The following is a 23,917-nucleotide window of genomic DNA, read 5'->3' as shown; positions in this document are numbered from 1 at the left end:
ATCATCCTGGAAAATAGGTCTTCTTGGCACAGCATTATTGAGTTCAGGGAGAAAAATGAGGCTGAACATGTATAAGTGTAAAAAGACATTCGGTTTCATATTTTTATTCGAACTTTCATATAGTCACTGCAGTTACACTATTTCAAAAGCTTAACAGGTGAGAAATGAATGGCTAACAACCTTTTCCTCACATTAGATATAATCTTTTATAATTTGTGATGGTATTTCCTATGAATGGTTTTATTAACATTAGGAAACTTTATTATCATTTGGGCAAATATTCATTTCTGCTCAATTTGCACTGATAGTGAAACAAGTTGAAATTATTCCAAATTGGTATTATAGTTATTCCTATGAACTACAGCTTTTGGAGTTGATCTTTATTTCAATGTAAATTTAGAATAAATAAAAATAAAATAAAAACACTTTGTAACTGCAGAACACTGGGTACTGTAGAGTTCCATTAGAACAATAACTATCACATACCCTTGGACATATAGAGAGAGTGGTAAGTCATGTTTTGTGAGACACACCGCACGCCACCTCTTGAGCTGGCATACCCCCTGGCTGAAACACTTTCCCTCCTTGACTCTGCATCCTTGCTTCCTGGATTCCCTTCAAACTCAGTCAGATCCCTTCTGTGCAGAAGGCCTCTTCAGGCATCTCCTCTCCAGACCTTGCCAGTGCCTTTCTCCTGAGACTGCCGTCCATTTACACTCGACAGATCTATAACCATGTGCACAGTAACTTGCACATTATCTTCCATGCTAGAATGTGAGCTCCCTGAGGACAAGGACCATGCATTTTCACATCTTGAACACTTAGCCCAGGACCTGGCATACGCAAAGTGCTCAATAAATGCTCAATTACTCAATATTTGCTTAAAGACTGATACCATGCAACAGTAATAATGTCATCTGTATATGTAATCAATGTCATTTATATATGGAGATGAAATTTCCATTGAGACATGATGTGCTGACTTTTATTCAGAAGCAATTATCTGTCAAATCCACTACTTGCAATCTCACCAATATCACATATAAATCAAGTTTTTGCAAAAAGAATTCCATTTTCAGGGCATTACAAGATCTATATGATGAACCTTTTGGAAAATAAAGAATCTTGTCATTATGACAATGTCCTAATTATGTAATATGCTCTGTAAATTTGGATCTTCACAGATTGGTACTCTTAATGTAGGGCATCGTCATACTGTATATGTTTGTCAATACTGCATATATTATTTTTAAAATAAAGATGAAAGCAATATGGAAAAATGTTACTGTAAAGTAGTATTATCACTATGACTATAAGTAATACTTATAATGAGAAAACATAAAAAGTGCTTCATAACCATAAAGCACTACATAAATGATTGCTATTATTACCATGAAAATAATGTTTTTTTTAAAACTTGTAATCTTAATGATGTAGCACATAATAGACTTTTAAAATCAAATTACTGTCACCAAAAGTTTCTGTGGCCCAATAAAAGCTTTGAAGTCCTGTGTATCAGCAAATGAAATTACTCAGAATCAGGACTAGGAGAAAAAAAAAAGGTACAAGCTATGTTGACTAAACATAAAAACCAAAATAAACAAGGATAAAAACAAAACAAGTGGTTAATTCATTAATACTTATAAGGTTGCTAAACATGAGGGAAATTGCCCTCCACATGTGTTTTCCTTGGTAGTTCTTGCTTTTTTTTTTTTCAGATAATATTTATTATTAATTCTGCCATGGAGATGCAACAAACCTCAATTAATCAGACAAAATAGGCTTATTAAGTAAAAATGGAAGGATTCTCTAGTTATATTTAACTGTTGTCACAATACAGAAAAATGTCTTGCCTCTCCAAATGTACTTCTTGATACAGACTGTCATAGCAAATATATAAGATGGAATTCTGTGCAACTTCCTGTACAATATATTGTCTTTGTGCTCTAATCTTTTGGGTAAAATGGGAAAAGGGAGGAAGGGAGTAAGAATTTATTAAGTGCTTCCTATGTTTCAGGTACTGTCTTTAAGTGCTTTTCAAATATGATCTCACGTGACTCACAACAACCTGGGAAAGTAGGTGCTGTTATGATTCCCATACAGTTGAGGAAACTGAGACAGACAGAAGGTAAGTGATTTGTCCAAGATCACACAATTAGTGTGATATGAGGCTGGATTTGAACTCAGGTGTTCTTGACTCCAAGTCCAGAGTTCTAACCAGGGAGGAAGAAAGTCTTAATGTTTAAATTTTTGAGTCCTAATAACTATTCCACATTGAAATGGATGATTCAGGGAAATTCTGGAAACTTAATATAAAATATCATATTCTAATCAGAGCTCCTTGTTACAATGGTTACTAATATCAAACAATGAGCTCCTAACCACAGAGGATTATAAGATAATAGAATCACAGAACCACAACATGAAAGATCATTTTACAGATGAGGACAATGAAATCCATAGAAGCAATAGTCATTCGGATAGTAAAGAGCCAAGACTAATGTCTAAACTCCAAATCCAGGGCTCTTTTCAGACCCAGTCCTTTTTTTTTTTTTTTGGTTTTGGCAGTCAGGATTAAGTGACTAGCCCAGAGTCACAGAGCTAGTAAGTGTTAAATGTCTGAGGCTAGGTTTGAACTCAGGTCCTCCTGACTCCAAGGCCAGAGCTCTATCTACCACGCCACCTAGCTATCCCAAGGATTCTTTTAATAACACCATGCACACCAACCGAAAAATGATAGCTCCCCTCCTGTTAATCCATAATTCGAAAAACTCTAATGTTAGTTTTCAGAGAGTCCTGATAGACATCCAAGTTTTCTAGTGAGTACAAAGTATTTGTATCCCTGACACTGCATTTGTAAGAATGGTAAATTAGCATGAAGAAAAGTAGCACATATGCAAATGTGTACACATAAACAAAGCATGACACAATACAATGAATGTGAGCTTGTTTTTAAACAAAGAAAAAATAAAGGAGGGAAGACTGTACAAGGAAAGATAAAAAGACAATTGTTGTATGTCTTTTCAGACATAGTTTATCTTTACCCTCAGTAATATGGTTAGTAGACTATATTACTGTGCCAACCACAAAGAGGAACACCAGGCTCACTAAAAAATATTTTTAAAGCCCCCAGGAAAACTCAGCAGTCTCTGCGATTTTTAAAAAATAGTTTATGAAAATTGGATTCCTATAAAAGTAGAAAAATAGACCATTTTTACTGCAACAAAAACTGATTTGTAAAAGCTGGAACCAGTTTAAAAATATGCTAAACATGAGGTTCTTGTTAGGCTTGAAAAGTAAGAGTTATAAAAAAAAAGGCACTAAAATATGGGGCCAATATATGGTATATAATGCAAAAAAAAAACCCTAGACTTGTTCTTATTATTTTTAATTAGCTTCTATAGTAAATCCCATTTTACTTTCTAACACCATTTCAGAATTGAGAAGGGAAAGGCTTACATTTAACACTCTGGGATTGGCAATTCCTTTGCTTATGCCTTGGAGCACTAATGCATTTTGCATTAGTTCTAAATGTCGGGAAATCCTGGCGCCAAGTGTTTCAAAACGATAGTGACACATGTCTAAAACTTAGTATTTGCTGTCCAACTGCCAGTGTCTATTTTATCAAACATATTGTCTCCTTTGCATAATAGGGAAAAATGTGTGCAATCGTTTTTACTGTTTCCAATTAGGTTGCCAACTGTATTATAAAAATGTATGCATTCAGATGAAAAAGCTCCTCCCACTGCCATACTGGAAAAAAAGGGAGGAAAAATATCACACAAATTAAAATTTTTAGTCTCTTTTTTAACTTTGGTTTGGTTTCCTCATGTAATTTGAACTTGTTAGATAATAATGAAATTAGATAACAATGAGGTCAACATTTAAGTCAATAATTTTCTTGTTGAATATAAAAATATATGGCTGTGCAAGGTAGCAAAAGCTTTTTTTCTTTTCATCTTCAGGATGTTTGAGATGGTCAATTTCCACATTTAGTCAACTAAAAGTGAAATCCTTAGGAAGACAAAGGCTTTTCAGTCATGGGCATGGCCTAATGAATAAGGATAAGTCTAAGGATAAGTCTCCTGGGAAAAGACTGCTTTATCCTGATTTTGTTCTGCACCTAGCACACTGCTGGTATTCCAATGTTTACTAATAATAGTCATGAGAATAGCAATTTAAATTGCGCATGCTCTAACTTTATAATTGTTTTTCTGCATAATTCTTGATAGGCTTCATTTTATTTTGGACTGAAGAGCAGGAAAAAAACAAGAGAAGTCCCATGACTCTCTCAATGCCATTCCAACACATAATAATCCTATTGGGTAATTCTTATTACCCTATATCCTTCATGTTATACCTTATGCCTATTTACAGAAGAACAGATTTTGACTTAGAAGGGACCTCTAAGGTCATCTGGTCTTTTGTCGTATCTGAGTAGATACAGGGAAGAACTAATAGATAATTTCACATATCTGAAAGCCATCCTCATTTTCTTACTTTGAAATCAGTTTCATAAAATGTCATTCTCTTTTCAATGTAATCAAATAAAATATACATTAATTTCCCCCATCATGTATCAGGACTGAAAGACAGGTATTGGTTCATATTTGACATATTTTGAAGCAATTATAACATACCCAAACATTTAAATGTTTATATGGTATGAGAAAGGTACTGAAATCTTTCTAGAATTAAACAAAAAAAGTTCAATATTCTTAGTCTTATAGTAACAAAGCAAAGCAATAAAAAAAACCTATAAAAAAATAAACCAAACCAAGTAGAAGGATTGGATAATAGACCAAGTAAGTGATTCCAGGAGTAGGGTCAGCTATAAAAAGAATGAAAATAGGAACAAGTACAAATTTTTGGAAATAATGTATACTGTAATTGTTTGCATCTCTACTGGAGCTGCTTAGAAATAGTCCCCTCCCACTTAAGCTATCACCTAAAAGGAAACTGAGTGAATTCATTATAAATTGGAATCTTCTGGAAATATAAAAGAGAAAATGATTTGAGATCTGAGAAACTACAAAGGACGAGAGATGAAAGAACCAACTTTCTCATGGGACATTTTGATTAAAGGGAAAACAATTCCCAAGTTCAACCTATTATTGTTAAGTATTTTAGATCACACTTCTGGTCTACAAAGTGATTTTTAAGTTTTATTAGCTAAGCTACCCAAAGCAACTTTAAGTCAGCATTATTGCAACATGAATGATACAGAAGAAAAGAGTGTTACTTTTCAGAAAAGAAAATTAGACAATAGGGATAAATGAACTTACCCAAGGTTATAGGAACATATAGCAGAGAGAGAATTAAAATATAGAACTGTTTTGGGTTCTAGTTCATCATTTTACCACTGAGTAATTATATAGTCCTGCAAAGTATTTTTATTCTTTTCCAAAATGTGATTTCAAAACATTATGAATTTGAGTTTTTGTCAAACTAATTAATTAAATCACCAGCATGTTAACTTGAATATTTATTTCTTAGAGAAAATGATAATTAATGTTTTTTATCATTATGAGGCTGTACATGGATGAAAATAATCTTTCCAGTGTTAATCACAATTACCTCAAGCTAGTTACCAACTCTCCAAAGAAGTTTTTCTCACATTACCCAATAGATTGTTGCTAAAAAGTTGGTTGTAAAGTGAATCATTTTCTCACAGGGCTTTCGTTAAAAATAACTTTCAATGAAACTGAAGAAATATGTTCTCCAGTTTTCTGTTGGTCTGGCTTCATGTAAAGATAGATGAAAAAGGATCAGCAGAAAGATATGAATGTGGGAAGTTGCTCAAGGTAAAGGAAAAATGGCTGATGAGTTAATTCTGTAAATATTTGTAAAACCTGGTAATATATTGTTTTTTGGAAACATAGTCCAAATTTCTTCCTTTTCTAATTTTGTTATGGAAAATTTGTTTCATAACATTCAACCAAAAGTTCAGCTCTGACCTCCTAAAGCACCAAGTTTGTTATACCAACAATCTAGTACATGTTATTTTCTTTATTTCAGATTTAAGATGGCTTATGGCAAGAAATAAAGGGGCCAAGACATCCAAGAGACTCTTATAACCATCATAATTACAACAATATATTGCCAAAACAACATACATCTTTAAGACTGTCCTAGAGATAATTTTTAGTAAAACAAGAATATACAATTAATTGGTATAGCTATCGCTACGTAAATTTCAAAAGTGATATTCAACAAAGTCACCTTTGAAATAAGAGACTTATACCTCTAGTAATCATTCAATGATGGCAGAGGGGAAAATATCTTTTCTGGCAAGGTTTTTGAAGCCTATGTCATCAGTGATAAAGCTGGAAATCTGCCTTTTCAACATCATATTATTGGGAAAAAAATCTTCAATTTAATCAAAGCTTTAAAACTTTTCCAAGCATATGTGTCTGAACAATTGTTAAAATATATGATAAGTCTTTTGCATTTTCTTCTCTGTTTTTATTGATTTTAGAAGGTTCTCAGATTAAAATGGCAACAGCAGTGTTTGTTTCAAGACACAGCCTGGACTTTCCAAACTGATAAAACAATGATTCTTTAAAAATACGATTTAAACAAACTTTAAAAATTAAAGTGTGACTACCTACTAATAAAAAATTCTGCTTAAAAAGATGAAAGTTACCTTCTTAATGAAAAAAAGTAGACAAATTTCAAAAAATTTTAACTGTTTTAAAAACAGAAAGAAAATGGTTCTTTCCCTCCAAAGTGTTAATTACATTTTATTTCAAGATGTACTTACCTTCCAGGAAAGGAATGTTGCCCCACTAAGTCTCCATTCTGAAGGTGATAATCATTGAAGAAATCCGGACTCATGGCACCTTCAGGAGCAATCAATCCATCTAATGAACAAAAAAAGGTATAAAAATAACAAACAGTCATTAATTTCTACAACTGAAATTATCCATGGTCAGTGAGGATAAATGTTAATATGAAACAATGCAAAGTCATTTGCTTCTCTTTCCAATATCATGATCAGAGATTACTTCCATCTCTATTTTTGCCCTGTCTCCATAAGTAAACTGTCACTCCCTTGAGGACAAAGCTTAATGAATGCTTCATCTGATGATGATGATGATGATGACAGCCAGCATTTATATAAAGCATTAAACTTTGCAAAATGCTTTACATGTTATCTTGTTTGATCCTTATTCAGAACTGCTTGATGGAAGTGACTTTTCCAGATAACTGAAGCTTGGTACTAAGTGCCCCAATTTTTTAATGTTAAATCATTTTTTTCCCTTCCTTCCTTCCCTCCTTCCTTCCCTCCTTCCTTCCTTCCTTCCTTCCTTCCTTCCTTCCTTCCTTCCTTCCTTCCTTCCTTCCTTCCTTCCTTCCTTCCTTCCTTCCTTCCTTCCTTTCTCTCTTTCTTTCTTTTTCTGTCTCTCTCTCTCTCCCTCCCTCCCCCTTCTCTCTTTCCTTCTCTTTCTTTCTTTTCTCTTTCTTTTCTCTTTTCTTTCTTTCTTTCTTTCTTTCTTTCTTTCTTTCTTTCTTTCTTTCTTTCTTTCTTTCTTTCTTTCTTTCTTTCTTTCTTTCTTTCTTTCTTTCTGTCTCTCTCTCCTTCCCTCCCTCCCCCTCTCTTTCCTTCTCTCTCTCTCTCTCTCTTCTCTCTCTCTCTCTCTCTCTCTCTCTCTCTCTCTCTCTCTCTCTCTCTCTCTCTCTCTTTCTTTTTTCTTTCTCAATTGGGGTTAAGTGACTTGCCCAGGGTCACACAGCTCATAAGTGTCAAGTGTTTGATCTGAGGCTGGATTTGAACTCAGGTCCTCCTGAATCCAGGGCCAGTACTCTATTCATTGTGCCACCTAGCTGCCCCAATGTTAACCATTTTTTGATAGAAATCTTTTTTAAAAGTGGGCTCTCCATTTCACTGCCTTCCTAAATAGAATGACCTGACTCTAATTTAACCTTTTCTTAATGCAAAAGCATTAAGCAATAAGGCACTATTTAGATATTTATTTCTACAATAAATATGCTTTTTAAATTGTTACATTTGCTTTTCATATTATTTTTGTCTCCTCATTTGTTGATATGCCAGGTGTCACCTCTTCCTGTTTCAGCACCTTTAACTTTTGTTAGAATTATTTGTAAAACAAAAGTAAATAAGCACTGACTAACTGTCCAGTGTACTTTCAATGAATAAAGTGAATGAATTTTATTTAGTGAATGGACTAGATGCCCAGACTTTTAAACTTTTTTTTGGCAGGGAAAGGGATGGTATGGATGAGATAGATTACATCTTAGGGGTCAATTGTACTTTAGAAAGCTCAGATAGCTAAATAAGAGACCTTTAGATAAATGTATTATTATATTTACATATATCACCAACATTAGTACAATGTTCTATCCGTAGTAGACCCTCAACAAAGAGCTTATTGAGTTAACAGTGTGTCTGTGTGAATAAACTTATGCTAGGCGTTACGGAGGTTACAAAAACGAATAATACATGATCCCTAACCTTGAGGAGCTGCCAATCTAGGTAGAGAGAAAGAATGTATATATACTTTAAAAATGAATAAACAATGCCAGAGGTAAATAATAATGTCATTAAAAAAACATGTCACAATGCAATATATGATTAAGTACAAATAATTTATACATATAAGTACTTTGAGGTGAGAGGAAAAGATCATTATGCATTCAGGTGGTCAGGGAAGGCTTTACAGAAGAGGTGGAGTTGGAGGTGAAACTTTGAAGTATGGACAAGATTCGGAAAGGTGAAAGAGATGAGGAAAAGTAAAGAAAAATTGAGTGGGTAATTATGTATTAATTGGTGGGAATGTACAAAATGCACAAAAGAAGAGCTGAGAGGAAGTTGGAAATTTCATCTATTTATCATCCATTTAAATAAGCATAGTAAAAGGTTGGAGTTGGGTTTACTTTTCCATTTTTGTCAAAAGGATGAGAACAGAAAACATAGATTAATTAGGAGGTAAAGACCTGCTAATGCGAAAGAAACAAACGGATCCAGGAGTACTAAAAGTAGAGTAACAATCAATGATTTTTATCAGCTTCAGAAGTCATAAGACTGGCTATGCCAGCACGCATTCACACACACACCCACACCCACACCCACCCACCCACACACACACCTCTACACACACCCACTACAGAGTAATGGGCTGAACCAAGACACTACAGATTTAACAAAATGAGAGTTAAGGAGTTAAGATCCATTTTTTGATGGATGAGCCATCATCAAAGTGTAAGAACAACGAACAAGGTCAAGACCAAAATTATCAAGTTCCTCTGGTAACTGAAAAGCAAATTCAGGAATAGTATTTTCAAGGAATCCACCAATTAAAAAAGGAAATAAATTAAACTTAATGTCAAAAATAAAACGTGCTCCACACTTCCAAACTGAATGAAAGAAGTGCTGAATTCACTGGTATGCAAAAGGAGTGAAAAGGATTTTAAACATTCAGAAGTATTTGAGATCGCACTGTATGAAATAAAGACAACACTGAAATAATGGTAAAAAGTTCAACTTACATGAAACATGAACTGGACAGTGTGCTAGGATAAGAGGAAATTAATAAATGAAAAAGCGTTGGTTAAATTCTCAACATCTTCCTTCCATATTCAGAACTCCCACTGGCTTCAAAGGGAGTAATGCATATACCAAAAAGACAAATGGGACATAGAGAAAATGAAAACTGCAACTTTTGAAAAGAATAAATTAAACAAAAAAAAAATAACAAATTAAAAGTCAGTAAGAAGTAATATAAAGCCAGAACATAACTACTTTTGTAATATAATACTCCTGACCCTACCAGTAAAGAGAAAAATTATTCATATTTTGGAAGCTCATTATTTTTACTTTCTATTTATAAATGTGTAGTGTAACAGTTTTATTTAAGAATGGGACAGAAGAGTTAATTTTAAAACTATTTCATTTTAAAATACCCACTTTTATTCTGCTGGCAAGAAGACTTAATTAAACAAATTCATTTTCATTATCAAAAAAACCTGGTAGATTACTGCAAAGCAGATACTGATATAGAGGCATTCAGAAATGTTAAAGTGTTCGAGAAAAAGACTGACATATCTGAAATAGACTCTAAGTTCACCTATCAGATGACAACACTAAGATTCCCATAAAATGGAAGAAACAGATGCACTGTGACTGATATTTTAATAGTTTAACAGAAGATAGAAAGAGATTTTAATGAGTAGGAAGCAGCAAATGCCATTCCATTTTAAAGTAAAGGAGATAAGATCCAGGGAATCACAGGCCACTTAGCTTAACCCCTGTGACTAGAAAGCTACTAAAGCTGCTTTTACAGGAAACAGCCAAAAGTTTCTTACAGACCCATGGATTTAAATTAGATGACTCAGGCATTCAAACAAATCTTCTCCTGTGTTACAAATTTACCTGATGTTTCCAAAGATCCTAAAGTGGTACATGATAAAAGGAACAAAGCTGACATTACTAGATTTCTAAGAGACATCTGATGAGGTGCCACAAAAGATTCATTTATTAGATAAGAGTTCATGGGAAAGTGATTGACTGGATGGAACAGACCAGAAGGAAAAATGTAGACCTTGTGCTACCTCTTTAGAGGTATTTGTGGTATTTTTATTTTAACTGTCAAATTTCCATGTGTACCTAAAGCAGAAGAAAGATGGCAAGAAAAAGAAGCACCTGGGAAGCAAAGTACAAGACACAGCAAGAGATTTCTGCACAGTTTATGGGAGGGACCAGTAACTCTTCTTTATACCACTCGTTCTCCAAAACAATTAGGTTTTGTCACCAACTGTTGCTGCTTTCTCATTTCAATTATAATTTCAGTACCTAAAATTCAAAGTTCTAAATGTATAATTCTGTGGTCTGACAACCTAGGTTCAAGTCTTGCCTTCTTCCACTTCTACCTGTGTAACTTTGGGACAGTCAGTCCCATGGGCTTCAGTTTCCTCAACAATAAAATGAAAGTGCTGTATTAGATGTCCCTGAGGTCCCTTTCAGCTGTGGTCTATGATTCTATGGGCCTATGCATCTCAATGATTTACATCACATATATTTAAAATAAATTTACTTATCAAATACTTGAGTATTCAAGAGGCAACTGTTTGCTGTTATTATTAAATGAGATATTCTGGTTGAAATAAAAGATCTACTCTTTCTGGTATGAAACACAAAATGATATATTATGAAACTATTGCAAAGTTTATTTAGGAAACAAGCCTACTTAATTTTCAACTTTAGGAATTCAAGTCTTCATCAAGCACTGCAGGGATAACTCCTGTCTATGAACAATAATAAATGTTTATGGGCAGTGCTTTCAAAATACACACGTAAGACCACACTGCTCTGATAGAACTGGGAAAAAACTGGAAAATAAACTGATAATTTAGACATAATCACCTACTGAAATATTTTTTCATCTTAGCATGGTTTTTAACCTTCTATACATTATGTCACTGGCAATGTCCTTCACCTCACCCTGCTCAATTAAAATTATCCATTACAATATGTTACAGCACTAATACAAAAAAGCACGGAAAACCTGGAGGTGAAAAGCTACTGACATCTCACTGTAACTCACTGCTGTGGAAACAATCATTAAGTGGGATGGATGAAGGTTATGTACACGCACCAAACTTAAAGGAAAGAGACCATCTTGGTGTGCATAGATGTCACATCTAAAATCCTTGCCAGAAGTCCACTCGTCTAAAAGACATTCTTGTAAGGCCTGGAAATGACCTGAGCTGGCAAATCAAAACTCCAGTTTATACCACACAACAATTTACTTGTATGTTTAACTGGTGATTCAGGAAAAGACATAGGAAAATTCTTGGTACCATCTTACCTGAACTGTAGAACAGGTCAGGTCTTTCAAGGATATCTGCTTCATGGATATATGGTTCAATTCGATCATCTCCATATAAGTACTGTTCACTCTCATCCATCTGACGACTCTCTACCATTTCAAGCCACTGAGAGTTATGCCAGCGGAACTTCTCACTCTGAATTTTCTTAGCCCACTCTTCATCGTATTCCTGTTGAAAATCAAATACAGAGCTAATGTTATATGATATATTCAATGAATAATTTGTGTGGTATATGAATACATTTAGATAGTAAGAATTTTTATCCCAGGAAAATAATTTTGGCTACGTTTCTGTGGACCAGGAGGAATATTTTAAAAACTGTGTACAACCATCCTCAACAATTTCTAAAAAACCATACATAGGTATTAAGGAGGCAGGCATTCTAAAAAGAGGCATTCATATATTCATCTTTCAAGGTCAACTCATCAGTTGCAAAAAAAAAGTAATAAACAAACATCTGTCCTATATGACAAACTCATGGTTGATTTAAATCCCATGGATGCGAATTCAAACACCCTGCAAGGAGTTTAAATCCCATAAACTATCTAAAAGATTGGCAGCACTCATATAAGCAATCAAATTTCAGTGTTCCAAGAGGTCTTACGGCTGTAATTGTTTGTGACATTTTGGACAGCTAGCTAGTTTTATATTTACATTCTATATGTTTAGATAACACTTTGTAAATGACAAATACACATTTCTAACATATTACATACTTTTGCTTCACTGGCAAGTTTAAAATGCGTCATCAGGGTTTTAATTCCAAGAAGATTAATAACAAAATCTATGAAGATTAATTTTTCTCCCAACTCCATAGAAATTGAAAAGTTTTAATTTCTATGATTTCCTATAATTGGTACTTCTCATTATGCAGTATAAAGGCTTGTTACCTGGTATGATGGACTTGGCAATAGGCAAGCAATAAATTTAGAAATTTTGAAAGAGCTGAGGCATAAGAAACATCTTGTGTCATTGGATGAAAAAAAATCAAAAGATTTTAATAACTAACATTTTTGTTTTAAGGCAAGACAAATGAAGAAATTGCAAAAAAAAAGCATCTCACACAGACTATTATAATAGCCTTAGCCTCCTAACTGTGCTCTCTACTTCCCTTACTTCAGTTTCTCCCATCTCCAATTCTTCCTCTATATATCTAGTACAAATTTAACATTCCACCATCTCAAAAGACTTCAGGGGTTTCCTCCTGAAACTGACTTTAATCTACCTTCCTAGTCTGATCACACATTACTATTACCCTTTATCCACTCTAAGTTCCCAACTGGAAAAACTATTTTTCAAATGTATTTGAATAAAATATGTCCTAGGCTTAGAACTGTTCCTTTCTCATCTTAGCCCATTAGAATGAATGGGCACATTCTAAGTTCAGCATGTTTCTCTTCCTTCAATGTCATATCCTCTATAAAAACCTTGCCTGATCCACCTAATAGGTAATGCTTAACTGCCTTACATTTATCTGTAACCTGCCTTTGGGGGAAGCCCGAGTGCTAGTTGGACAGTCACCTTGATTCTAAAGCTTGAGCATCTCCTAGAGCAGCACTTGCCCCACTCCTACCTCCACTTCAGTCTTCTGAGAAAAAGGATGGAAGAAACCAAAGAAGCAGAGCCAAATAAGCAGGACGAAGAGACAGAAGGGAAGTGAAAAGCTTCCAATATTAAGCCATGAGAGTTGCTGATCAGAGGGGTTTGGCCTGATGCTATGCTGCAATCATAGAAAGGTAAGAGGGGCAACCCCAGGGACCTGAAGCTCTAGGATGGTGAGAGTAGGACAAAGGGATAGGACTGTCTCGGTGACCCTTTCCAACTTCTGGTAGAGCCTTTCTCCCTTCCTCAGTTAGACAGCTGTCTATTTATTATTTATTTGTTCTTTTCAATTTAGATTTCAATTATCTACTAATAGTCTTGGCCAGAAAAAATGCCAAGCTATGCGTGTATTTTTTTTAGGTTCACAAATAGCAAGATAATCAGAGTGTTCCCTGTTCCCAGAAACATGAGCAATTTCATTTAGCTTGGACTCAGGGGCTTAGGAGCTATTTTATAACAACTGAGCAAAGAGGAGATAGACCAGTACTGGACAATGTAACTTTGCTAACGACTCTGGAATTCAGATAGCTCTAGAAATAAAACTGGGAGCTAATCAGCAGCGCTGATAGTGAAGGGACTAAAGTATGGCCATTTTTTTCCTTCCCTTTGCTGAGATCTTGTGGTGGCTATTTGCCACACTAGGCTTTTGAAAAGCAAGTCATTCTCTAGAAAGAGAAGGGAGTGATTTTCTTGGAAAGGGAAAACCTCATCCTTGAATAGAAAATAGGTTGTTCTGGACAGTCCTCTGACACAAAGGCAGGGGAAGGTAGTTGTATGAGCTGCTCAATGGGCTGCTAACTGATGGATGACTGACAACTCTGCCTGGCCAGCTCCCCAGTGCCACCACCAGTACAAATAAATCCCCCTTGCTGAAGGGTCTATTTTGTTTTGTTATTGTATCTCCAATGCCTTGGATACAGTGGGAACCTAAAAATATTTGAATTGAAATGAACATTATTAGGGATCAGCTACGTAGGGCACAGGGTAGCACGTAAAGACTGCTCAGGTGACATGGGAAAGCTTTTTAATGTGTAACTCAATCAAGCCTTAGTTCCAGCTTCAAAGTTATCTGTTGAGACTTTTGAGTACAGATTTTTTTTGGCTGCCTTGAGCAAAGGGGAAGGGAAGGAAAGAAACACTTACTAAGCAACTACTATGTGCTGCTAAGTGCTTTCCAATTATAAAGTCATTTGATCCTTGTAACACCCCTGGAAGATAGGTATCATTGGGGGTGTTATTATCTCACACACACACACACACACTCTCTCTCTCTCTCTCTCTCTCTCTCTCTCTCTCTCTCTCTCTCTCTCTCTCTCTCTCCTTTTGCAGCTGGGGAAGGTGAAAGAGACAGAGGTTGTGATCTGTCTGAGGATCACACAACTAGAAAGTGTTTGAGGGCAAATCTGAACTCAGGTCTTCTGACTCCAGATCTAGTACATTATATCCAAAACAGCAGCTAGATGCCTTTAATCAACTGCACCAAGGGGTCAAAAGGCAGAGTTGGTCTGGAATTTGAACTTTTCAAGGCTTTCTGCCAGCTCAGTGTTAAGGACCTTCTATGTATCAAGCGCTATGCTAGGCTTGGGATAAAAAGACAAACAGTAAAACAGTGCCTGAACTCGAGTTGACATTCTCTCAGGGGAAACATGTACACATAAAAACAGATACACAATTCAGGGCCAGTAATGCATGGGGACTCCTGGGTGAGGAAGCTCCCTCTTCCAATTCAGGTAAATATCCTTTCTGCAACTTACAGAGCTCAGAGAGTTGCCAGGATTACAGCGAGGTTAACTGACTTGTCCAGGGTCAGGGTCACAAGGGCAGTGTATGAAAGAGATAGAATTTGAACCCCGGTCTTCCTGGTTTCAAGGACAGTTTTCTCTTCACAATATCATGCTGCCTCTGACCATACAAAATATACACAAGGCAGTTTCAAGGATGGGGTGGAGTGGTGGTGGGGGAGATAACTAAAGCTGGTGATGTATATGATAGAACCTACAGTGCTGGCTATGGTGAACTAAAGTGGGAACTACCAATCTCTGCAGTACAAGAGGATAACCAGTAGAAGAGCTATTTAAGCAAAGTCTGGGTGACCATGCACAGAAGACTTGTACCTAGGGGCTCATGGGCACAAATCCCACTGCTGACCTTACCAGCTGCGTGACCATGAGTAAGTCAGTCTAGGTTTCCTCCATGATATGGGGATAAACATATCTGTAGTACCTACCTTCCAGGATTTTCTGTGATACAATGCATGTGAAGTGCTTTTCAAAATTAAAAATACTAGTAAATGCCAGTTCTTATACACACATATGTATATATGTACATAAATATTCTGTTTCAGTGATTTCCATTGTTCACATCTCTTCTATCAGCACATAATATAATCAGTCAATTAACATTTAGTAAATGCCAACCATGTGCCAGGTACTATGTTAAACGCTAAAGATACAAAGAAAGGCAAAAGATAGTCCCTGCTCTCAAGGAGCTCATTCTGCACAAACATGCTGTATACCGGGTAAATTAAAAAGGATTTATCCTGTCATAGGATAAAGAAACAGAGAAGGAACTAGAATTAAGGGGGATCAGGAGAGGCTTCCTATGGCAGGTGGGAAGGAAGCCCTGAAGCCGAGATGAGGAAGGAGAGCACTCCAGGGATGGGGACAGCCAGGAGGCCAATGGCACTGGATTCTAGAGTACATCGGGGAGGGTAGAGAATGGAAGGTATAAGAAGACTGGCATGGTAGGGGAGGGTCAGGTTATGACGGACTTTAAATGCCAAATAAAGGATTTTCTACTTGATTCTGGAGGTGATAGGGAGCCTCTAGAGTTTATTGAATGGGGTGGAGGTGACATTGTAAGAGTTGTGCTGTAGTTTTCATTTCATGAATGACTGTTGAGCACAGTGTGAGACATGGCAGAGAATACCCTCCAGGCTGAGAGCTACCCTCTATGCCATCTTTTGAATTGTGCCCATAATAATCTAGTTGTACTATGGGGGAAGGAGAAAAGAAAGAAAAAGCACATATTTAGTGTTTTATATATTAGTTTTCTATCTAATTTTACTTCAGTTTTGGGTGGTACAGACATGGTTTTTCCTTAAACTTGAATATGATTCTAAAATATCCTATTCTAGGTTCCACAGTTAGTCTTGAAGGTACAGCAATATAGATGAAATTATATAATTGGTTTTCCTGTATTTTTTCTTAATATTCAAGTGACTTTAATAACTGTTTGATAAGCATATCAAAATTGTGCTTAGACATCCATAATGTATATTCATGTAATTGGCTCTTTTATTCTTTATACATATTTCAAGAGCATTTCCAATCATTAAAATACAACAGGAACATCTAAGAGAGCTATCAAGCCTTTGCAAATGGAGCTATGTGATAAACTATGCTTTTTGAACATTGAAAGGTGAGAAGGAAACTGATGATCTGACATCCTGATAACTTATCCTGCCTGCTTTGAATACTGGCCCAGTCTGCAAATAATACCATTTCAGGAGATATGTTACCAAATGTTTTTCAGGGTGCCATAGAAAATAATTAATTGATTAGTTAGCAAATTATGAAATTTGTCCTGTTATATTACCATTATGCCCATGAATCAAGGGGGACTGATTGCTTAATTAAAAGCTAACAAATGGAACAATGAGTTTAATTAGTTCATGGAGAAAAAAACAAAGTATCAGGTCTCAAAATATCACTCTAGGGAAAGAAATTCCTCCATCTCATCTCACTTTCTCTAAAAGATAAGCAAATTTCAAGTCTCTAAAACTTCTTGGATTAGACCGTGTGTAATACCAAAATGCCTATTCAATGTATACGAAATCTTAGAACAAATTCCAGTCTTAGAATGTTTTCTTGAGAGTATAATAGTTTTTAATTTTTGTTCAGACACTAATAATTTGATTAATTATTCAATTGAATATATATGCCAGGAGAATGATAGAAAAATATATTATCTAATGAAAATTTTTGGATTTTATTAAAAGAACAGAAATTCTTTTTTGGGGGGGCAGGCAATGGGGTTAAGTGACTTGCCCAAGGTCACACAGCTAGTAAGTGTTATGTGTCTGAGGCTGGATTTGAACTCAGGTACTCCTGAATTCAGGGCCAGTGCTCTATCCACTGTGCCACCTAGCTGCCCCAAAGAATAGAAATTCTTAAAAGAAACAAATTGATTTATGTTTTACAGTATGGATTCCTAGTAGAATAAGAGGAATTGAGAATTCAGCCAACTGCCCAAAGAATATAACACAATGGGTTTGCTAGTTCATCAAGAGGAATATCTTGCTACCAGCACTAGATCTGATCAATACCTATAAAATGTCACAGATAGGAAAAAGTTAAAAGAAAAAATACAAGATCTTAAATAAAGCCATAATAAATTTAGACAAGTGAATAAAAATCTTCTGCATAAAGGAAAAATTCCACCTTGCTCTAGGGATGATCATCTTACACCCTCCAGTAAGACTTTATTACCCTAATTTAAGCAAAAAGTCTTCCCATAAGTACAGAAACTTGTGGCAAAGTAGTTGTGCTCAGTTCACATATACTTTCTTTGCCAACTTTAGGCTTTCTCATGAAGACTCACAGAATCACTTAAATTAATGAACCAATACACAATGGGGACATAATGTTCTTAAAAGAAAACATTCTCTCTGTCTCTCTCTCTCTCTCTCCAGCTAAAACATAGAAACAAAAGAATCCATCAGCTTCTCTACGAAAGCTGACCCACTGGCTATTTAATTTCCATTCATCAGTGCTTAGTTTCTGGTCTTCCAAAAGTGAGCTAGTAGAGAAGCTAGCTAGCAACCACAATTTCTACTTTCTCTCTTCTAACATCCAAGATAAGAAAGGACTATGTTTGCCTATCAAAACTGGAAGCTACGAGCTATGCTTTTTGTGTAGTAGGGTCATTCCACATTATGATTTTGCAGTTGATGTTGTAAGTCAGGTTTTAAAAATCTATCATTTGTTCTATGCTAAATGCTTGTTTTCACTAACGTATATGCCATCATATGCCACAAGAAAACAAAAAGGTTCGTAACCTATGATGGGAGCAAGAGTAAGAATTAAGATGGGATGGATATAGCCAGTGTTTGAGGTAGACAACAAGATGATAACTGATACAGAGAAAGTGAAACTACTTAATTCCTACCTGGCTTCTCCCCTATCCCCCACCCCTGTACAAAGTTTTCTTCAGAATGGGAAAGGAAGAATAACAAACTTCTTTAAAATTAGAGGTCCTCAACGAATTCAAATTACATGAACTAGATGAACTACATTATAAAATACTGAAGGAATTTATAGCTGTGATTGCTGAACTAAAAATGGTGCAGAAAGAGAAAGATGCTTTAAGCCTGAGGAATAGGAAACCAAAAGATTTTCAAAGAGTGAAGAAATTATGTAATTCAAACTACAGGATGGTTTAAGTTTAACACTGATTCTTGGTAAAACTGTAGAACACATAATTTTGTAAACATGTAGAAAGGGAGGCCAGCAAGGTTTCCCAAGATCAGGTTATACCAAATCTCATTTTCTTTTATGATGGGGTTACTAGTCTAGTAGATCAGAGTAATATTATAAACAAAACAACTAGAATTCAGCAAGACATACAAGATCTTTCACAAAATTCTTGTGGACAAAATAGAGAGATCTAAGCTGCCCTGACTGTACTATCATCTAACCTACAAACTGCTTGATTGACTCGACCCAAGAACAGTAATCCATAGACTGGCATCCTAAAGGGATACCTATAGTAAAGTGCAACAACATTCCTTCCTTGGCAAAATTCATAAATAACTTGAAATAAGGATGATCAAATTTGCAGATGACAAGATGCTATTAGAAACAGATAATGCAATGGATGACAGAGTTGGGATATAAAAATGTGACAGTGTAGAATGGTGGACAAAAGCTAATAAGATAGAAATTTTAAAAATGTTTAGCTTGACTAGTAATCACAGTTTACACAAAAATGTAGCATGTTAATTCCTATGCAAAATTAATAAGCTAGGCTATATAGATTTATCATAGATTTAGAATATTAGCATAAAATTAGAAGTACGGTGTCACATAGCAGTGCTGTTTGGCACGAGAGTCCCTATAAGAAAAACACAAAACAAAATTTTAAAAACGATCAAAAAGTCCAGCCATGGTAAGTGGTTGGCCTGTTCCAAGCTTAATGATAAAAACTATACTTTGAAAGAAATCCTGGATAAATGCCCACACATCATAATTAAGGCATGTCTTGCTGAATTCTAGTTGTTTTGTTTATAATATTACTCTGATCTACTAGACTAGTAACCCCATCATAAAAGAAAATGAGATTTGGTATAACCTGATCTTGGGAAACCTTGCTGGCCTCCCTTTCTACATGTTTACAAAATTATGTGTTCTACAGTTTGCCTAGACCTGTTAATGGTATCAGTTGTCAATCCGATGCTTATTTCCAGCTCTGAGTACTCTTCCAACATCAGAAGATAACTGTCAAGTCCTCCTTGACTCTCAAAGAGCTGGATGCCTCACAATAAGTAATTAAACAGAAATAATAATAATAATGTTTCACATTTATATGTCACATTATGTTTTGCAAAGTGCGTTTACATTCATGATCTCATCTGACCCTAACCCTGAGGGATAAGTATCATTATCATCCCCATCAGTGACTAGCATAGTGCCTGGCACAGAGAAGGAAATTAATACATACTTATTGACTTTTACTGAATTTTACAGATTAGGAAAATAAAGCTGAGATAAACTATGTAACTTGCCCAGCATCACCTAGCTCAGTCTTTGTGATACTATATCCAGGTAGCACAGTATCCAATATGTCACACTGGATAAATATGTCACACTGGATAAAATGTCACATTTGGGCTAAAAAACCTAGGGAGTTTGGGTCATAAAGAGACAGACATGACTCAAAAACTACTGAACTATAACAAAATTTTAACTTACACTAAAAATATTATATATTTAAGTTATTGGGCTATACCAGGTTTATAGCAGAATATTTTTAAAGTCCTTGGTAGCTTAAAGACAAATTTAGGTTATACCTCAGAAATCATGTGTTATTATCTATGTAACCTAGTTCAAGATAAAAATTGTGTTTTTCTTTGGGTTAAGTAGATAGTGAGAAATAAAAATTAGAGTCTACTTGGAAAAAGGTAAACTAATTATTTATAGAAAAAGGTAAACTAATTATTTAATGTTCTCTTGTATTTTTATCTATTTTAATAGTATTTTGTTTTTTTCCAATTACATGTAAAGACAAATTTTAACATTAATCTTTTTAAAAAATTGAGCTCCAAATTTTCTCCCTCTCTCCCTCATAACCCCTCCCCCCAGGACATTAAGCAATCCAATATAGTTATATACGTGCGAATCTTGTAAAACATATTTCCATATTAGTCATATTGTGAAAGAAGAAACACTAAAAGAAAAAAAACAAAAAAATAAAGAAAGTGAAAATAGTATGCTTGGCATTCAGACTTCATCAAGTCTTCTCTGGATGTGGATAGCATTTTTCATCTACTCTTTTGGAACTGTCTTGGATCACTGTGTTGCTGAGAATAGCTAAGTCATTCATAGCTGATCACTGCACAATGTTGCTGTTTCTATGTACAATGTTCTCTTGGTTCTTCTCACTTCATTCAGCATCAGTTCATGAAAGTCTTTCCAGGTTTTTCTGAAATCTGCCTGCTCATCATTTCTTATGGCACAATAGTATTCCATTACAATCCTATACCATAATTGTTCAGTCATTCCCCATTTGATGGTCATCCCCTCAATTTCCCATTCTTTGCCACCACATTAAATTAAACGTTTTCTTACTCTTCACTCCTGAAGTAGTGATATACACTACAACGATCTCACAACCATGTGCTCAGCAAGCAATTCAACAAACATTTATTAAGATCTCTGTATATATAAAACACTATGCTTGTTTCCAGGGAATGCAGGAGCAAAATGATACACTGCTGTCAATTTCCTAAAGGAATACTTTCTATACAATAGAATTATGAAATTTAATACATGTTTTACTTCTTTCTCATAAGAAGAGGCACAAATGTAATTCTTTAGGTTCCTGCTTGTGGTATTCCCAAACTAGACCAGGAAATTTAAGCATCTCCTGGAATATGCACTGAGTAGGGTCACCCTGCTCAATGTCAGTGCAACATCAGATCAACTCAGACTACTAAGCAAAAGATAACAATCACACATGTTCAAGCAAAAATGATGATTTCTGCCCTTTGGTTCTTTAAAAGTCCATTTGTTGCCCCCTGGAAAGGAGTGAGAGCTGCTATAAATATTTTCGTACAAGTAAGTCCTGAGTCCTTTTCCCTGGGTAAGCTTATATTTTATGAAATAATCCATAATCTCATACCTGAGAATTTTAAAGTAACCAGTCAGACCAATTACTTGTATATATTATTCCCTTTTCTGTGTCTGCTTCCCCAAAAACTCAAAGGTGGGCTATCTTTTATGTCAGTCTCTTAAACAAAATTTTCTTTTTTTTACACTTAGAAAAATACCTTTAACCATTCTATACTTCTAAATTTTCAATTTATTTATTTCAGATAAATAATAAATAAGTACTGCTACCTCAGGTGACAGTAGAGTCACATTCTTAATTTCAACCTTAACAGCCTCTGTAGAAAAAACTATTAGGCTTTAAAACTTGTATAATAAAATGCTCTACCTTGTAATACATTTGATCTTCTGGCGTGCCTTATGGTGCTTATAAAGCAGGTTGACACGAAGATGTGCTATTGGTAACATTGTTTTAAATATTTTCTTATTCTTCATTCTGGTAGTAGTGATATACATTATAACAATCTCACAACCATGTGCTTAGCAAGCAATTCAACAAACATTTATTAATATCTTTGTATATATAAAGAACTATGTTTCCAGGAAATGCAGAGATAATAAGTAAGGCAGAATCCTTGTTTTAAAGACTCTTAATAGCTCATAATGGAGTTGCCATACACACAAATATACAATTCAAATTAGAACATCTTAAGTGCATAGCAAAAGTGAGACTGCTCCTTTCCTGTGATAAGCAAAGTTATATCACACTACAGCTGACTATTTTCTTTAAATGCTTTTCAATTAAGCTCTTGAAAATGCCAAATTCAACCAGATTTTTTATGGGAAAAGTTTTTAAAGCTACATGCTATGAAATTCTATTTAGGGATGCTGGAAAAAGAAGGCTAAGCTTAGGACTAGTCTCTACTAATTCTACTAATATCACATTGGTCTGAATAGAGACTGTATTCTTAAAATCAGATCTCCCTGAAAGGAAAAATTCATTTATACACTGAAAAATAAATATGCAAATCACTATGTATATTTATGTATTTATGTATATCTGTATTTACAATGACAGTTGAATGGTTTGACAGTTGAAGAGAGAGACAAGGTCCTATGTATATGGTCCAGAAAGTGCCCTACATGCCACTAAAGGGAGATTTGCAGTTGTGCTGGTAATGACCAGGTTCCATTGGCAAATTCCTGGACTCACATTAGGATGACGGAGAGTAGAGGTAAATGGGGACCAATTATGAAGTGCCCAACTTATACGCTTTATCTTTCCCTCTTATCTTAAGAAGTTACAGGTAAGATATATCTGTTAGTTGAAGGATTATAAACATTCTAATTCTGTACAGACCAGATTGAGAGTACAGAGTACAAGTCACCACCTCCCTGTGCCTCACTTCTTCTGTTTGTAAGCCATTAATGAATACATGTAATGTAATACAATTTGCGATGAAGTTACGACAAGGAGGTTCTACCCATAAAACTTTGGGCAAGTCACCTCTTTAAGACTCAAGTTGCTTCCTCTGTAAAATGAGGCTGTTGGACTGCAAAGATCTCTTTTGGCTGAAACAGGCTTTGACTCAAATTCTATGATTAATAGTACTTTACAAAGTTAAAGGAAATAACTAGTAAAAAAAAATAGAAAAACTGGCAAAAATTTTAATGGCACATAAGAACTATGTAAATTCATGGTTTCAACAAAAGATCTTACCATATATTGGCTAAAATTGATCCTTACAAACCTGCTTAAATAAAAAAAGGTACATACTTTTTCCAGGAAAATAAATATATGAAGTTAATCACAGCCCAACCAGAGTCAAAACATGACACTAAAATTTATCAGTAAGTTGGACCACTGTGGGAATAATGTTAGAAAGTAGTTTTCCTTCATTCAAAAAATGTCAAATTAAGAGCACTATGCCCTGGTATCCTCATTTTTAGGCAAGAGCTTACACCCTTTATTTAAAGATTGGAATGTTTTGTTTTTTATTTTCTTCTTGCCGGAGCCCCCTGACATCATGATCTTAAACACTCAGTTTCCATAAATCCTAAAGCGTCATGGAAGACTTATGGTTTGATTCTGTATGAAATGTGCCATCCTTTTTGAAGTTCTACGTCTAGTTTTGTTT

At 35.1% G+C, this 23,917-nt stretch overlaps 1 protein-coding gene and 1 long non-coding RNA gene across 8 annotated transcripts in view; one reads left to right on the top strand and one right to left on the bottom strand.

Annotated features, from left to right (window-relative positions):
* LOC110199745 (uncharacterized) overlaps positions 1 to 6,170 on the top strand; it is a 58,837-nt gene extending 52,667 nt beyond the window's left edge. For all 5 annotated transcript variants that reach the window (XR_013487375.1, XR_013487374.1, XR_013487372.1 and 2 more), the window contains 2 exons: positions 2,018 to 2,128; positions 6,019 to 6,170. This is a non-coding gene — a long non-coding RNA (uncharacterized LOC110199745). The remainder of the gene's footprint in view (positions 1 to 2,017; positions 2,129 to 6,018) is intronic.
* Positions 1 to 23,917, bottom strand: part of KIFAP3 (kinesin associated protein 3) — a 210,867-nt gene that overhangs the window by 25,086 nt on the left and 161,864 nt on the right. For all 3 annotated transcript variants that reach the window (XM_020974677.2, XM_020974675.2, XM_078156503.1), the window contains exons 18-19: positions 11,829 to 12,018; positions 6,764 to 6,863 (exon numbers count right to left, since the gene is read on the bottom strand). In XM_020974677.2, coding sequence (XP_020830336.1) covers positions 6,764 to 6,863; positions 11,829 to 12,018 — 290 coding nt within the window. The remainder of the gene's footprint in view (positions 1 to 6,763; positions 6,864 to 11,828; positions 12,019 to 23,917) is intronic.

The sequence above is a fragment of the Phascolarctos cinereus genome, unplaced genomic scaffold (assembly GCF_003287225.1).
Source record: "Phascolarctos cinereus isolate Bilbo 61053 unplaced genomic scaffold, phaCin_HiC Scaffold_5;HRSCAF=322, whole genome shotgun sequence".
In the NCBI taxonomy this organism is placed as follows: domain Eukaryota; kingdom Metazoa; phylum Chordata; class Mammalia; order Diprotodontia; family Phascolarctidae; genus Phascolarctos; species Phascolarctos cinereus.
Note: the sequence above shows the minus strand (reverse complement) of the source record. Positions and strands in the feature narration are given on the sequence as shown.